At 40.1% G+C, this 16724-nt stretch overlaps 1 protein-coding gene across 2 annotated transcripts; it reads left to right on the top strand.

Moving 5' to 3' along the window:
- The first annotated feature begins 3834 nt into the window (after positions 1-3834).
- Positions 3835-13784, top strand: pitx2 (paired-like homeodomain 2). Of its 2 annotated transcripts, XM_086260159.1 has the most exons (4): positions 3835-4271; positions 6650-6719; positions 11107-11306; positions 12144-13784. In XM_086260159.1, exons 2-4 carry the CDS (start codon positions 6674-6676, stop codon positions 12699-12701), a joined length of 804 nt encoding a protein of 267 aa, XP_086116285.1. In that variant the 5' UTR covers positions 3835-4271; positions 6650-6673; the 3' UTR covers positions 12702-13784. The 2 variants fall into 2 exon arrangements, with proteins under 2 accessions (XP_086116285.1, XP_086116282.1); XM_086260156.1 differs by lacking the exons at positions 3835-4271; positions 6650-6719 and adding an exon at positions 10083-10646.
- The last annotated feature ends 2940 nt before the right edge of the window (positions 13785-16724 follow it).

Genomic DNA, 16724 nt, shown 5'->3' with positions numbered 1-16724 from the left:
AGTCTTTTGACAGGCGAGTTAGCGTGTAGCTGAACTGTTTTACATGTTATCGACGGGGTGCGAGGCATCATAGTCATTTTATCACACCAATTTCATTCTTGGCCGATTTCCCCTTAGGCAGGTTAATGGCAGCTTCCCATTGATTTTTCATGTAATTGATCAGAGACCTGCTTGAGCAATTTATTGGCCCACTCGCACCTGTGATTAAGGCTGAGGCCACATGTGTTTATGCATACACCGGCTATTACTATCCCCGAGATCAGCCGTGTGCCATAAAGTGCTGCTCTGCTGTCTGTCTGTGACTGTCAGCGTAATGAATGCTGTCCCGGTCTCAGGGACATTTTTAATCATGCTTGACCACAGCCATGTCATGTCCAAAGTCAAGAGGAATAGAGACAGCCTTGTCTGACTGACCCACAATGACAGGAGTTAATATGTTCACATAAAAACATCGACCGAGAGTTTAATTCAAAGTAGTCCTTACTCATTTTAAGCTGCTTCATGCATGGGATTAATATTAGAGCAGTCGGGGGGCCAAAACCACAATGACATCAGCTAAGCATTTTCTTTGGAAGCCGAGGATAGGATAATTACAGAAGAAGACAAAGACGAAGAGCTGAGTACTTTTTAAATATACACCCTGTTAGTTGGGCATGTCGGGAGAAGTGAGGGTAGCCTAACATGTAAGTCATTTACTGGCCTTGCATATTACGTCCTAAACCACAAGCCATGTTGCTGAGTTGGAGTGCTTAGCGTTGGTGTAGCTCATCTCCCTTTGGTACTGTGACAGCGCTGGAATAGTAAGGATCAGGCATAAAGCCGCTCAACAAGCTCAAGAGCTATCAAAAAGCCACCCTTTTAATTTGGTTAATTTACAGGCAGCTTTTTCACTAATAACGTTCTTGGAGTGATACTTGACAAATGGAAATACATACAGGATATTTCTGTCTCAGTGGAGAATGCCTCATCTAATGTTTTGCCTTTCATTTTGTTTCTTTCTCCTCTCTTTCTTCTATTTTCATCTTTGACTCGTGCGTTTTTCTTCATATTTATCTCCCCTGCAATTGTATAGAAGTCACAACCTTCAATAAAACAAAGTTCCTGGCCAGTACTTTATTTCTAGCATATTAGCAGCACATAAACTGATTTGTTTAAAGATTTGTGGCTTTGGAAACACCAATTTGACTTAAAATTTTATTATGTGGCCACAGAGTGTTGGCCAGACAGAACTCAAGGCGACAATCACATGTGGTTTGAGGCAAAATTTGAAAAAATAGAGCGAAAATGAGCCTGGTTTCTCAGGCAAAGAAACCCTTGCATAATGAAACCACCTCACATTTGCATTACTCAAGCTTCCCAATGCCATGATGACAGTCATATACATCACTGAATGTTATGGGAAAGAGGATTATTTTAGCTTTTTAACAACGGTATAAAAGCAGCAGAAGTTAGAGACATGTTTTTTATCATTTGACACTAATTTTGTTTATTCCTCGTGCAATGGACAGGATACAAAAGGCTCGTTTGTGGAAAAAGGTATCTTTTGTACCAAGATAATTAGTGTTTGCATCTTGTGGAAATTAAGGTGTACCTAATTTCACAGCACAACTATTGTGTCACAGTGCAGTTTGGTAAAGCAGAGGGTTCACGTGAATGTGAAAAAGATTTTATTTGTGCAGAAATGTGGGGCTGTGGCATATTTGGTTATAAGGCTTGCGCATATTTACAAAATCTGCATATAGCGACTTTAAATGGTGTTGTTGCTGTCAGGCCTTAGACATCTAAATATTGGTTCAAATGTGAAATATATTGCGTTTCCTGTCTGGTGTCACGCACACAGTGAAGTCAGCAATAGCAAACACTCTGGGGCTGCACTAAGTCCTTGTGAAAGTTTGAGTAAAAGAAGAAAAACACAACTCCTTCAAAATAAAACTTAAACTGAGTCAAACTAGTACGGCTCTGGTTTCAGACTGTGTGTGGTTGTTGTGGCTGACAGGCCGGGAAGTCTATCAACTCTCGTCTTTAAAGTGGAGGCTGGGATGCGTGCTGATATACATAAAAGCCGGAAAGAGTGTTTTAAAATCCTCTCCAGTATGCAGGAGGAGGAAAAGTTGAAATGTCCAACTACACTGACACTGGCGCGCTGATGTGCTCGTTAAGAATCAGGAGAGAGCATCAGCGGAGCAGGTCACCCTGTTTCTCACATCACAGCCCCATCAGAAATTCTTTCAAGTGTCCTTCTGCGTCGCCAAAGATGACAACGGCGAATCGATAAGCGCTTGAAATGAAAAGAAGCCGTCGGTTTGCCCCCGAGGCGAAAGATTTCATACCCGCCAGCCTTCTCTGAACTTCAGGCATTCCTCTGCACCTTTCTGCGTGAGAAAGAGGAGGCTCTTGACTGATTTTTTTTCTCTTTGTATAAGAAGGTAAGAGGAGAATATAACCGAACCATCATGCCTCTCCAGACGCTACTCACCCTCTTTATCTCTCCGTGCAGGCGGGGCGTGATTTGAAGATGTGCACATGCAGGGCTGATGTTTTCTCTTCTGGCTTCTGGGTCCTTTTACTCACATTTTATGCGATGGTGCATGTGTGTTGGAGTGTTTGTGCATGACTGTCCCATAATACAACAACTAATATTAAAGCACAGAGGTCAAAATTTGAAAGAGCGAGCTGTTTTGGCAAATATGCTTATTTTATTTATTTTTTCCCCATATTGGTTCGCATTTGACCCATTGTGCTCAGTGTGCATGTGTGTTTGGCGAGAGGAAAATTAATAAAATATGGTTTTCTCGGGCCTTTGTGGAAGACTAAGAGGGATTTCTCTTGACTAAAGCCCAGCTTAATTTGATGTCTTTACTCTTACATAAGAAGACCAAATAAGCTATAAAAAATTACATTATGGTGGCTCTTATTATTTTTCCATTACATCTATCTATATAAGGTATTTATCAGAAATGTGCTTGGATCCCAGAAATCAAGCCATCCTTTACTCAACAAATTTTGATCGAGGATGGCGTGTAGATGATGCGCACTTGCTTCAGTGTCCCCATTTGCCTAGAAATTCCCATGTGGATGGGTGCATTAATTACTTGTTTAATGGGAGTATGACTAAAAATGTAAAACAAGGATTAGGCGCGGGGAATGCAGGCCTACGTCCGGTCGGCTTGCCTCACTTAAGATGCGAATGGAAAATCAGCCTGTATCTAACGAAACGGATCTATAAAGAACATTTGCATCCGAGCCAGCTGTTCACTTCATCTGCACATAAATCCGCAACACGATAGCGCTATCTGGCCCCGAAGGAGCCTAATGCATCAATTTAAATACTTTGCAGTTCCAAATATTCAAAATATTGCGTTGTGTAAATTAGTTAAATTATAAATCCACAATGACACAACAACCAGCTTGTGTAAAATGGACTCATTTTGCTGATTGGATTATAAAAAGAAATTTTAAAAATCACTAAATGCCTTAAAAAGCATTTTATTTAAAATAAAGGCCAGTGAGCTGGTTAAATAAGGAATCTGCAGCCATGCTCGCTGTTTATTTTTGCACGGGCAGAGTTTATATAATAAGCGGTTAAGTGGCTGGTTGTAAATAGGTTGGGTTTAAGCAAATTGAACTGCTCTGTGTTTTGCATGCCTGTCGGGATGGCCTATCAGGAATCTCCGTGTTTTATTTTTTTAACACGCTCTTTTTAAAGATGACACTGAATTTTTGTGTGTGTGTTTGATTATTGTTGAAAGCTGAGACGCTCCGAGTTGCCCTCTGCACAGGCACATGAGCGTACACAAACACACCCCTTTAAAAGCGCGCGCGTAAACACACACACACGCATACGCACACGGGGTCCCTCTCTAAGCTCAAAAGCAGGAAAAATTGCGCCACTCTTGGAGCGTCTTTCAAGGGGGAAAAAGTTGAGGAAGACAGAAGAGGACGAACCAAGAGGAGACTCGAATGAAAGCGCCTCCTTCGCAGTTTCTCCTCACTGTAAATAGATGGTTATTTATGCGCATAAATGAAACAATCCTAAAGGTAGTGGTGCGTCTCTTTTTGGATACATAGTGGGAGAGCACATGCTACGCTCTGGTTTTCCCCGGACAGAAACGTAAACTTCAGTGCTACTGGATCTTGAAGTTGCTCGGTTTGTCGCTGTAGACAGAACTACTGGTGTCTCAGTGCGTTTGGACGGTGGAATTTATCTCATCTCTGTAGAATAAAACGCCGACGGCCGGGAAAAGCAACCTCCCCACCGGTGTCTACAACTGGTAAGTACAGTAGAAGAGTGGAGGCGCTTAAAAAAGTGAGATGTGAGTTAATGCGAGTGAAGGAATTTGTTCCACCTCGCGCTTTGTGCGCTCTGTGCCTTTCCGATGTAAATTTAAAAGCCATGGTTGCAATATAAAGGAGCATGAAGTGATGTGAGGGCAGAGTTTGCCTTACAGGTCAGTGGATGATAATGATGTATCGTTAGAAGTGATGGAGTGTGGGGAAATAAAAAAAGGAGAAGAGCGAGATAAATCAATGTTCAGCCGGCGAGGGTTGTAATAAAATATATCACATAAGCCATTAAAGCTGATTTCAGAATTATACGTTTTATTTTGATTTTTAGCTTCAGACCAGAGCTGAAAATGCATTTTCAAAGATAATGAATAAACTGTGAGTAAAAAAGCTGACAAACAGTGTGGAAACTAAGAAATAATCAAGCTGCAAATAACAATTTTAACAGAAAGTGTCCAAAAAGAGTTTAGATGTCATTCACCCTCCTCCGAGTCTGTTTTCGAAACTGAGAGAAAGAAGTAACGGGGGTAAAAGAGGCGACGTTCACGGTCTCACGCCTTTAATTAATACAGGACCATATGGTGGAGGTTAGTCGATTCATCTCCCGGTAAAGGCTGCAGTCTCATGCTCTAGCCTACTGTGTTAATTTCAGAAGTAAAGCCAGTGAGAGGCAATGCCAGTTTGCTGTCTGCACTGGGCCTGATGCCATGTGAGTCACTGATTCATATCAACTGTTGATGATGAAAGAAGAGAGAGTCCATGAAGTGAGAATGAATGGATGAACGAGATTAATATAAGTTATCATAATACTCATACTATTTTAAAACCGCTCCTATGGGGTAACTGCTGCAAAATCTAAATAAATACGTGTTGTCAGGTTCAATTGCCGTTAGAAATATTTTGCATTATTATTATTATTATTATTATTATTATTATTATTATTATTATTATTATTATTATTATTACAGTTGCCCACATATGTCTTTTCAAATTTGACTTAATGAATGAGGCAGTTTAAAGATTATACTAAGGTGATGTTCGTCTTAAATGAGCAACTTCCGATTTAAAACAAAAATGCTTTTCCTCTCTAACTTTAAAGGAAAAGGCACTCTTCGAAATCTGAAGCGTCCTGAACAAAATACAGACAACAAAAGAAAAAAAATGCTCAAGTCGTTAATTCAAAGCTGAAATTGCAGTTAAATTTTCACACAATAAAACAAAATTAATAACAATAAATTAAAAAAAAAATGTGTGTAACTTCAGAGACTGTGGAGCAGCACGACAGACTGAAATATTGGACGAACCTCTCATTAAATTTCACTGATTAGGTAACACCGAGCCGCATGCAATAACCTTACACCTTACAGCGTGACCCCCACTATTTCATTTTGCAGCGGGGATATAGAGGAGGGATGCGAAGAACGGTTGTGCAGGTACACAGCATGTAAAACTTAACCTCCAATATCTGCATCTTTTGAATTAAAGGGTGAAAAAAAGAGAAAGAAAAAAACTCGCAGATGATGTAGAGCAGGTGAAGAGAAGAACTGAGGAAAATGGTTAACAGCATGACTGGATGCAAATTTCCCCCGACTTGAATTATCATAAGCAAACATTGTGAGCCTGGACTAATAAAATCCCATCTGTGTAACTTCATATCGAGGTAGTATGAGGGCTGCGATAATGAATTTTGTAATATCCCACCGACAGACATCTCAATCAGACTCTAATCCCATGATTTTACTACGGAATCACTCCACTCCCAACTGCACCAGGCAGCACCAAAACACAGAATCCGGCTCGAGCAAAACACATGAAGGGTTTTCCACACCGTGCAAAAATAAGAAAAAACACATAACGTAAAATCACGATGAGTTTTGAACTGTAATTTATCAGAATTAAGTAAAAAAATACCTTCAAAACTAAGAGATTATTCACTTGATTATTGCGATATATTCCTTGTTTCGTGCACACCGGAAGTTAAACTCAAAATTCTTTCAAAAATGGCACATTCAAACTAAAAAAAAAAAAAAATTAAAAAATCTCATCAAGATCCACATTTTGCAATAGTGTCATCATCATGCACCGCCGCTGAAATCCCACCATGCTCTTATATATTTTTGCTTTTATGTTTGTCCCATTATCATCATTTGCCATTCACTCAAAAATAAGAGTTTTCAAAAGGAATTCTTTTTCTTTTTCTTTCTTGTTACAATCAAAGGATTGCCCCTTGACCACATCAAAGTCCTCACGTAGGCTCCCGAATTATTGACTGCACAGTTAGAGTTTGATGATAATAAACGACTCAGAGGACTTTTTCGCAGTCTCAAATTGTGGCCAATTGTGGCTTTTTTGTTTCTTTTTACAGAAGCTGTTTCTTTGAATTATCAGAATGGACTCCCATTGCCGTAAACTGGTCACCACCTGCGCACAAATAGGTGAGTAACAATTTCAAATGTTCTCATTCTAATAGAAATAAAAAGCTTTTGCAAAAATGTGTATTAGTTTACACAGGTTGATACAATTTTTCACTTCACCTAAATTAAAAGAAAATCATTTAGTGACATAACGAAAAAGAGTGTGTTACTTTCCAAATCTTAAGAAAATGCTTTACAAACCTAGTAACAATATGAAAAAGGTGAATATTTTTTATATTTGTCAACGTTTAGATATCTTAAATGTCCCCAAAATCTTAAAACGTAAAACACAATAATATACAATTATTAATGCACTTTTTTGGAAGTACCACAGATTATATTGATACTTACATGTCAATATTAACAAACAGATATTTACATGTTAGGCAACAGGTTTACCAGCGAGCCCAACTTCTTCGTTTGTGCCGTTTCTGATCAGAAGACCAGATTAATTTTTCAGAGAAATATCATTGATTTCCTACATTTTATCTTCACGGCTTCGCCCATATCTGTTTATTCGTGTTTTAAAAGTTGCTTTGTGCGCATATGTGGTATTTTGATGTTTTCTTTTATTTCATTATATTGGTGTAGCCTTTTTTATATGCCTGTATTTCGGCCCTTTTACTCCTCAATATGGAGAAGTTGTGAGACAGCCGAGTTGGTTCGCTATGTTAGAGGGACACCTGGTGGTCGAATGCGGATCAGCACGGCACCAGAGCAGAAAAAGGAGAGCACAGATAACTCTGATCATCCGGGATTTGAAAAGGATGGCCGCTTCGCATAGCAAAGTTAATTAGTTAATTTAAAAATATGCTAATGTATGACAAATTACACCGTATTGTTAATTTTACTTTTAATGACATTTAACACAGGAAGGCAGTTTTCACAGATTTTTTTAATCGTCAGTTCTCCTGTAATATGCTGAGAGCCTTTCATATAAATGGTAGTCTCCAAAATCCCTTAAAACCGATATCAGACTAATTTAAAGCTGCAATCCTGAACGACAAAAGGATGGGATTATTAATTATTCTCTCATGTGACACGGAAATTACATCAGGTCTTGTTAGTGTCTTTGACGAATAACCAATAAGTCGTATTGTGTTTCATTTAGTCGACATTGCTGGGTATGTGTGACGGTCGCGTATTGTAGCTTCTTAGCTGCTCGTCGTGAACCACCACTGATTAAGAGTAATAAGATAAGTAAAATCAAAATGGGTGATCGAGAGAGATGCCGGCAAATATAGACACACCAGCTATAATATATGCAGTGCTTGTTGGATTGACTCCGGGGAAAACTACATGTATAATGAAAGCCAATTCGTGAGGAGGAATATCCTAATGGAGGAATCTGATGTCTGCTTAATCCTATGTAAAAAGCCTTGTCGTCTCCCCTTATATTGACTGAATTGCTAATTAATGGCCCTCTATGGTGGAGGCCTATTGCACGCAGTAATCCGCAGAAGAGAGATAAAGCATTCAGAAGGTAGAAATGAAGAGGAAACCGATAATCCACTTCAAGTTTAGTATTACAATGCGCCTGGAAGAAAAAAGGAGCAACAGACCGTCCGTTATTTAACGGAAAATAAGGCACTAAATAATATTTTATTTGCTATTTTTTAACAATATAAAGGTAATACATATTATTATAAATATTAATATTATTATTGTTGTTGTTGTTGTTGTTGTTGTTGATCTACATGAAATTTGGCTTACTGGTTTTTACCCTTTATAAAGTTTTGTTATTGCAATGATAAATAAAACCATCATTACAGTTTAATGTTAATGGATTGTAATTGAATTATGATCAAGGTTTTATTGCTCTACATTAGAGGCTGTTCGTGTGAGTGTGTGTCTGAGTGTATGCGAGTGTGTGTTGCATGCAGTCTACGGTCTGCTGGTATTTATATATGAGGGGCTTTCACGGGATTAGCCCAATAACTTCTTAACAGCGCCAAGTCCCAAATGTGCTGGCTGAATGGGCTTTAGTCTGGCCACGTGGAGGGTGGAAGTGTGATTTTGATGATGATGATCTTGATGATGATTATGATGAAATGTGACTAGAGTGTCTCTATATTTAGATGTATGTTTTCACTTGCACTCCTGATCGCACTAACTGGCGCGGATGTTGCCTATCTCTTTATGGTCGCTCCATCACTTCAGCCACCTGTTTGTTACCCAGCTGACGTTTCTCCACCCGCCTATGAAAATCAAAGTCGCATTTGTTTGATTAGACATGTTTGCTTTGCCTTAATGCGGCACAATCTTTTAGGAATTAGATCTTAAAAAAATGTCTCGCATATCAGCTCAAACTCTTTAAAAGTGCTCCATTAGAAATAATTAGTCAAATTAAGAGTCTTATTAGGTTTTCTGCCAAAAAGAACACTTCGGGGGGGTTCGCTGACAACGGCTATGGACTCCAAACACAAAGTGAGGAGAGATCCAGTTAAGCACCCAGATAAAGTAATCTGTCATCAACAAACTGAGACTGCGTGGTACAAAGCTCCAGTCAGTTGATTTAATGAATATGTGAACCTCAAGTCTGGGAAGGTCAAGAGAGTCGCCTCATTTGAAAACTAGTATGACTGAAAATGCTTTTCCAGGATGGATGTGGGATGGATACGGGATTCAGGGAATAGCAAACCAGTTAAAGTCAGCTTGGTCACGTTTTTGGACCGTGATGTAAATGCACAATAAAACTGAAGGCGCAAAATGCATACATTCAGTGTGTTGCCGGTTACCTTTATGTAATTTGAGCACTAGCACTGAGTTAAAACATGCTACTTAAAATTAAGCATTTTCGTGTCCATATGAAAGCACAATGTGCACATGTGCTCTTTTTTAAGGTAATGCGCGCGCCTGGCAATTAGCATCAGTTGACAAGTGCTCACAGACAATTTGGGGTCAAGTTGGCACAGTCCTTAGTTACATTTGTTGTTTGTTCTTTCACGGGTTCTTTGTCGTCCAGGAGGTGCTTGTGCTTGATATTCACTGCGCTTTTTTTTTTTTTTTTTTTTTTTTGTGGTTTCAAAACAATCCGCGCAGTGGCTGGCTTTATTCACACGGAGTCCCAGAGTAAACTGCACTGACAGAGCCTACCAGCCTGAAGCTCAACTTGGTTATCAATAGAACTACATCGTTTTACTGGGCCACTGGACCCATCTCATAAAATGAGACCAAACTGTGTTATTTTCATTTTTATTTGGTCTCGGGCTGCTGCGCAACGGCGTTTTGGAGCGCCGCGGGTACACCGTGCGTCCCATCTCTCTTTACATGCTTTTATTTGGAAGAGAGAAATAAGCGCCAGCGCCGGCATAAACACACTGGCAGACATATCTTGTTTCTGCAAGCTCTGGTTGGTTGGGCACGCCGTCATATTCACATGGATGTGCCTGTCAGAGAAAATATGGGCGGGCGCAACATGGTGACGTGGAGGTCTGGAGAGAGGCGCAGTTGGATAGACAGTGCTCAGGCAACAGCTGAAATGAACAGTGAGTGGTGTAGTGTGTGTATGCCTCTGGATCTAATATCACCTACCTGTCCTTGTCACTCTGATAGTCAGGCGAGGTAGCCGCTGTTTTTCACCGATGCTATGGCAAAACTCAATGGCCTATTTTAAAGCGTTTTCCAATTTAAACACAAAGAAGGCTTTATCTCAACCGCAAGAGGATCCGCGAGGTTGTGCGTTTTTTGGAGAGCTGAGCACATTCCGCAGTCGGACTTTCCGCCTACCCTTCCAGTACTAAAGGTTGTGCGATCTTTTACCGATGAACTCTATGAGGGATCCATTAAACATAGACCATCATCACCTAACAGGGAATAAACTTGCCTCCACACACCACACGGCTCTGGCGATGGCCTCTAGTTTGCAGCCACTGCAGCGGTCTGTGGACTCTAAACACCGGTTAGAAGTGCACACTGTGTCGGACACATCAAGTCCGGAGTCTGTCGGTAAGAACCGCCCGGAGTGCAGATGTTCTCTGCAAGACGCCGCAGATGTCATCTTGATTTCAAACAATAGATGGCTCTCATCAGTCAAAGTAAAGGGAGCTTTACATGCATGCAAATAGGCGATTACAGCTGTCATTTACTAAAAGATCATCTGTCTGTGTGCGGCGCTGAGTGAAAAAGTTTCAGTTATGTAAATGAAAACAGCTTGTGTTGCCAATTAAAATTGGCCCGACTTTTTCTGATATTCTCAGTAATTGCGTTAAATAAAAAAGGTTAACTAAAACCCTAGAAGTCAACGGAAATTCAGAACCCAAAACATGAAGTAAACAAAAGATTTATTTTTATAAATCCTTTAAGTGATACTGTTCCCACGGGAGCCTCGGATCGTTTTTTTTTTCTCCTCGCATTGTTCAGGCCATAATCTGGGTGATGACTTAAGTACTTCATTCCCTCTTCACAGAAAAGGAGAAGATACAAAATAAAAATGAAGACTCTTCAGATGACCCTTCCAAAAAGAAGCGACAGCGGCGGCAGAGGACTCACTTCACCAGCCAGCAGCTGCAGGAGCTGGAGGCCACTTTCCAGCGGAATCGCTATCCGGACATGAGCACAAGGGAGGAGATAGCCGTGTGGACCAACCTTACGGAGGCCCGAGTCAGGGTGAGTATTCCCTTGGGTGTAAACAAAAGCAACTAGTGTGTATAAATTCAAGTAATTTGCGCCAATTTTCCCATAAATATCCGATACTTTAACATAATTACGCACGCACTGAAAATTTTACGCACGATTGGAATTTGATTTAAATAATGTACAACATAATTTTAAAATGAAAAACAAATAACCGGAGTCTTGTTTAAATATACTTCTGGTGAAAACTCAATTTAATTAGAGCGTTAGGCTATATGTTTATATTAAGCCAAATGGAATTTGAACCCCTTGTACACAATGAAAAAATAATCAGTTTTAGCACAAGTCACAGTTCTCGGCATATTTTAATCTGGCGCATAATTTTATTTAAAAGAGCCAAAAAATGACTCATCCCCGTTTCCAAATGAAGTGTAATTAAACACTTACAATGTTGTTAGCAGTTGAGGGGCTCGACATTAGTCGGTGACAGATACCAGTCGTGTTCTGCTGTTCGTGTGAAAGAGGTGCAAAGCTTGTATTTTGCGATTGTCGCCCTGTGCTTGTGTGATTAAGGTCAGCGTGTTTATGGAAGCATGCAGAGGAATACACGTCCTCTGCGCATTAAGATAATGCAGAGAGACCGCAGTGTGTATTCTGCTCAGATAAACACGGAGTTTTTACAGTTTTAATGAAGTGTTAAAACAGTAGGAGACGGGAGTCATTTTATTTGAACAATTACAAATTAAATTAATTTTATTAACTTGTAAAGCTCACATATTATCACGGAGCCATATAAATATATCATACTGATAACGATACTGTTGCCTAACAATATACTATGTCTAAACCTCTGCATTTCATTTGCTGTAGGTGTGGTTCAAGAATCGGCGAGCCAAGTGGAGGAAGAGGGAAAGAAACCAGCAAGCAGAGCTTTGCAAAAACGGCTTCGGGCCGCAGTTCAATGGACTCATGCAGCCCTACGATGACATGTACCCTAGCTACACATACAACAACTGGGCTGCCAAGGGCCTCACATCTGCCTCTTTATCCACAAAAAGCTTCCCCTTCTTCAACTCCATGAATGTCAACCCCTTATCCTCGCAAACCATGTTCTCACCGCCCAACTCCATATCCTCTATGACTTCCAGCATGGTGCCATCGGCGGTCACCGGCGTACCGGGCTCCAGTCTCAACAGCCTCAATAACTTGAATAACCTCAGTAACCCGTCTCTCAACTCGGGGGTGCCCACGCCGGCGTGTCCCTACGCCCCTCCGACCCCTCCTTATGTGTACAGGGACACTTGTAACTCCAGCCTGGCCAGCCTGAGACTGAAAGCCAAGCAGCACTCGAGTTTTGGATACGCCAGTGTGCAGAATCCGGCCACTAATCTGAGTGCTTGCCAATATGCCGTGGACAGGCCAGTCTAATACCTACCTGCACTGCAAAAAATAATCATCTTAGCAAGATATAAGAGGCTAGTAGGGACGCTTACAGTTACATTTTTCTCTAAAGACAGTGGGCATCTCTGGTGGTGCGATTGTTATAGACTTTTTTGCGTGTATCAAGATTTTGTTTTTTAATTTTTTGGCGATCTTTGCCAGTTGGAATGTTACTTGCAGTATTCCGACCCTTTTCCTTAATACACTGCCACTTGCTCCGGTAAAAATCTAAAATCTTATAGGAAACATGTGGGATTATCCCATCGCATCACATTCATTTTCTTTCTTTTGAAGGGGCAAATGTGATTTGAGGGTGATTACAATCCCAGATAGCTTGCTATGGTGGTCATTTTTTGCAGTGTGAGGGTAATCACAAACAGCCGGCCACAGGAACAAGAGACTACTACAAGTACTTTTTCATTTTTCAAAAAGGGCACTAGAAGACTGAACCACTGAAACAAGCTCAACTACAGGTCGGAGTCAAACTGAAATGGGACTTCTTAGGTTTGTTCCCCTTTTGATGAGTTCAGGCCTGCTTCACACTGCGCCTCAGCGGAAAAGAAAAAAAGAAATAAACGGAGAAAAAAAAGAAAAGAAAAAAAGGCCTGTTTTATTTTTCACAACTCCTCATAAGGGTTTTCTGGTGGATTTTTGGACGGTACCTATTGACTGAAAAGGTTGTATATATATTTGAATTATCATCTCCTGTTTGTCGAGGCGAATGCGCTATAACCCCACGTCCTCTCCAGGTTCAATTTATCAACGCATGTGGAAAAAAATCTCTAAAAAGGAATCATGTTTTGCTTGCAAACAAAAGGGAATGTACATACTAAAACGCACCAGTTGTGTGTTTCTAACATATTATAAATTTATTATTAATGTCTGTGTGAATATCGATTTAGAATAGCAATTCTGGATTAAAAAAAAAAAGTTCAAATCAAAATGTTCCTGCGACAAATTATTTGGTTTTTTGCTCTGTGTATACTATTTGGTACGGAACTATGTTTTTTTTCCAGCATTCAAAAACTATTGTGTTTTATTTAATGGAAGTAAATATATTGTTCAAAAACATCATGCTGGGGGACTTTTATTGAATCTTTGTGCTAGTTGTCTGATAGTGGAGTGTAAAGCAATGACAGTCTGTCTATAGCCTTTCGATTATGTGAGGTACTTGTGCGGCTAATCTATAGAGGAAAACAATGGGCCGCTCCAATACACATAACTCCGAGATGCTCCGTCAGATTAACTGCTGAATACATGTCTGCCTGCCCAGCCAAGAGCTTCGGCTGGTCACTGGTGCTTGAAATAACACGGGAATCCACAAAAAGGCATTGGACCACACAACAATGATAACAGTCCATTAGAGGTTGTTTTTTGCTCCCCGTCTTTGATCTCAGAAGAGACGGTAGTTTTCTGAAGTGGCTTATTAGAAAACTTGAAGTACAGCCCGCGATCTGATTCACATCATTCTTTAATATGGATTTTACGATATGTTTGAATTTATCACCTAGTAACTTATCAATCAGCAATGTTTAACAAAATCATGTTTAGAGTTACATATTCTAAATCCAGCCGCACATCTTTTTTTCTGCCCCCATAACTAATCCTTTCTAATTGTGCATCCCACCTGATTTATACGTGTATATATTTGCCTTTCTAGTATTTGCTTTTGTAACATTGCGCTTTTTTGAGGTATGCTTTCCGTTGTGCAAACGCGACGAAGCAAAACAAACCGTGATTCGCAAGCTTAAGCAAACAAGAGCACACAGAGATACAGAGGTATGTGGGCCGGTGCTGCCTGGAGGAGGCGGGGGATGTGTGCAACTTCATGGCTGCAACCAGAGCGGAGACACCGGGGAGGAAACACCGCGACACTTCCACACACAACAAGCCAAATAAATTATCCGAGTCCGGGCAGCCTGTATTTATTCCTAGTGTCGCCCATAAAAATTGATAGCAGTATTTAAAAAATCATTATATAAATGGGCCGATATGACACTGTTTCACAATAAAAATTAAACAGTGTGTTAAAAGAACAAAAGAAATGTAGGTTGAAAAAGCGTAATGTCAAGTTGGATGATGACTCAAGTCATCTTTTATGAGAGGGTGTTAACTATTATGAGGAAAAATCAATCACGGTCCAAATTTGGGGTGTTTTTGCAAAAGCGCCAAATAACAAACACGAGATAAGTGTTCTTCTATTTTTACATTTTGAGTTGAAGTGGCCGTCCAGCGGCTTGAACTCCACACCCTCCGCAATTAAATTTTCCTCTCAAAAGCTGCAAGTGTCACCTTTTGATGGAGTTGGTAACGCGGAGCAATAATCAGCTGACAGGGGATAAGCCTAGGCGAATACACAAGTCTGCAGCCTCAATACACAACCACACAATCAACATGTGAACAGAGGGTGACCTGAAGAGAAGAGGCTTGAGTGGGAAATTGTTCATTTGGCTGACACGGCGCTCAGGAGTGCTTCCCTCTTCTCTTCTGTGAGCCTCTGCAAGGTAAGAGCTTATTAAAGTTTAATGAATGCAACATATGTGACTTTAAGCTGCTGTGTCTGCGCTTTTTCTGACGTGTTATTTTATACATTTTCTGCAAGATTACATTAAAAAACCCTTTGTTTGCATCGTGACTGAATCTGCTCATATTTAAGTGAAATAAAGATTCTAAATTCAGGGAGTGCATCATTTATGCATCAAAATAAGGCTGTGTAAAGCGGAAAACAATGTTCTGGACATAACTACGCTTAATGACGCCAGGGAAACACAGAAACATACATATATGACCTCTATTAACGTGTAGTTCATATTTAATCTAGTAAGCAATTCCTTTTCTCTGTAAAAAAAAATAAATAAATAAATAAAAAATAGCAAGTTCTTGCTTCTCTTGCCTCGTTTTTAGGACTCCTAAAACACACCGGTACATCTTGATGCGAGATTTGTTCCGCCATCTGATTAAAAAAAATCCAACGTGATGAGACACTGCTAGTCGACAGCTTTCACCTCGTCTCCACTGGGAATTCAAATAAAAAGCGAAGAAGTGCAAATATCCAAACATGTATCGTTACAGCGCCAATCTAAATAATTAACAGGCTCTCAATATTCATACAGCGACGGGTTTGCAGGAGACATGACACGGTTTGGTAACAGCCTAATGCTGCATGCTATGTCGAAATGTGCAGCATGTTGTTTTTTTTAATTACACCCTAACGAGGCTTGCTTTTCAACTTTTATAATATTTTTGGAACTATGCATAATATTTCAACTGAAAATGTGTCTGGATTAATGTTCATATCAAGACACTAATTCCTGCTATTTGCAGTAAAAATAATCTGAGATTCCATCCATATTTTTTTAATGTATATAATTATTAAAACGGAACATTTAGCTCGTTCTGCTCTCCTTACCAATGAATCTATTTTTTAGTTGCACATTTTAATATATGTTAAGATGAAGCAGGAGATATGTCAGATGGGGGATATGGGTTAAGATAAACATAGAAAATGCTGTCCAATATTTCATTTTTAGGGTTGCAATGGTGCAAGACTTCCAAAGTAAATCACGGCAGTGGTTTAAATGGACAGCAATATTCTTGTTGCTAAAGCCAAATTTGCCCATAAGTTAGGCCGTACAGAGAGTTTTCCTTAGGGAGAAAACTGGCCTTTCGCAATCTGCGCATGTTTATGTCTCAGGAAAAAAATGCAAAATTACACATGCACACCTTTTTTTGTATCCATGCATAGATTCAAACTTGTCCTCACACGTGCACATGTGATGTTGCTGCAACACATCGACATATACAAAAGTCATTCTGTATTCTTCTGGAGCAGGAGGCTACAAAAAAACTGCTCCAGAAGACTTGTAGCATAAAGGCCACGCAGATAATAGGTGGTGCCAACACACAACTAGCTTCAGCACTTTGCAGGAGAGAGGGGCTGCTGTGTATCTGGGGGACGGCCAAGCGGCTTCAGCTAAAGGTCACATGGAGTGACCTCACACATTCTCACCC

Source organism: Aulonocara sp. 'chitande type north' Nkhata Bay, linkage group LG2 (genome assembly GCF_057382095.1).
Source record: "Aulonocara sp. 'chitande type north' Nkhata Bay isolate Kocher_YH1m ecotype deep benthic linkage group LG2, A_spYH_male_GT1.1, whole genome shotgun sequence".
Lineage (NCBI taxonomy): Eukaryota > Metazoa > Chordata > Actinopteri > Cichliformes > Cichlidae > Aulonocara > Aulonocara sp. 'chitande type north' Nkhata Bay.
This window is presented reverse-complemented; position numbering and strand designations above follow the sequence as displayed.

What these genes read in the sequence shown, in the direction of transcription:
- pitx2 (XM_086260156.1), top strand. Translation starts at nt 10,463, where the DNA reads ATGAACTCTATGAGGGATCCATTAAACATAGACCATCATCACCTAACA. An exon ending in ATCAAGTCCGGAGTCTGTCG is followed by an intron (nt 10,647 to 11,106) that starts GTAAGAACCGCC and finishes CCCTCTTCACAG; the next exon opens with AAAAGGAGAAGATACAAAAT. An exon ending in TTACGGAGGCCCGAGTCAGG is followed by an intron (nt 11,307 to 12,143) that starts GTGAGTATTCCC and finishes CATTTGCTGTAG; the next exon opens with GTGTGGTTCAAGAATCGGCG.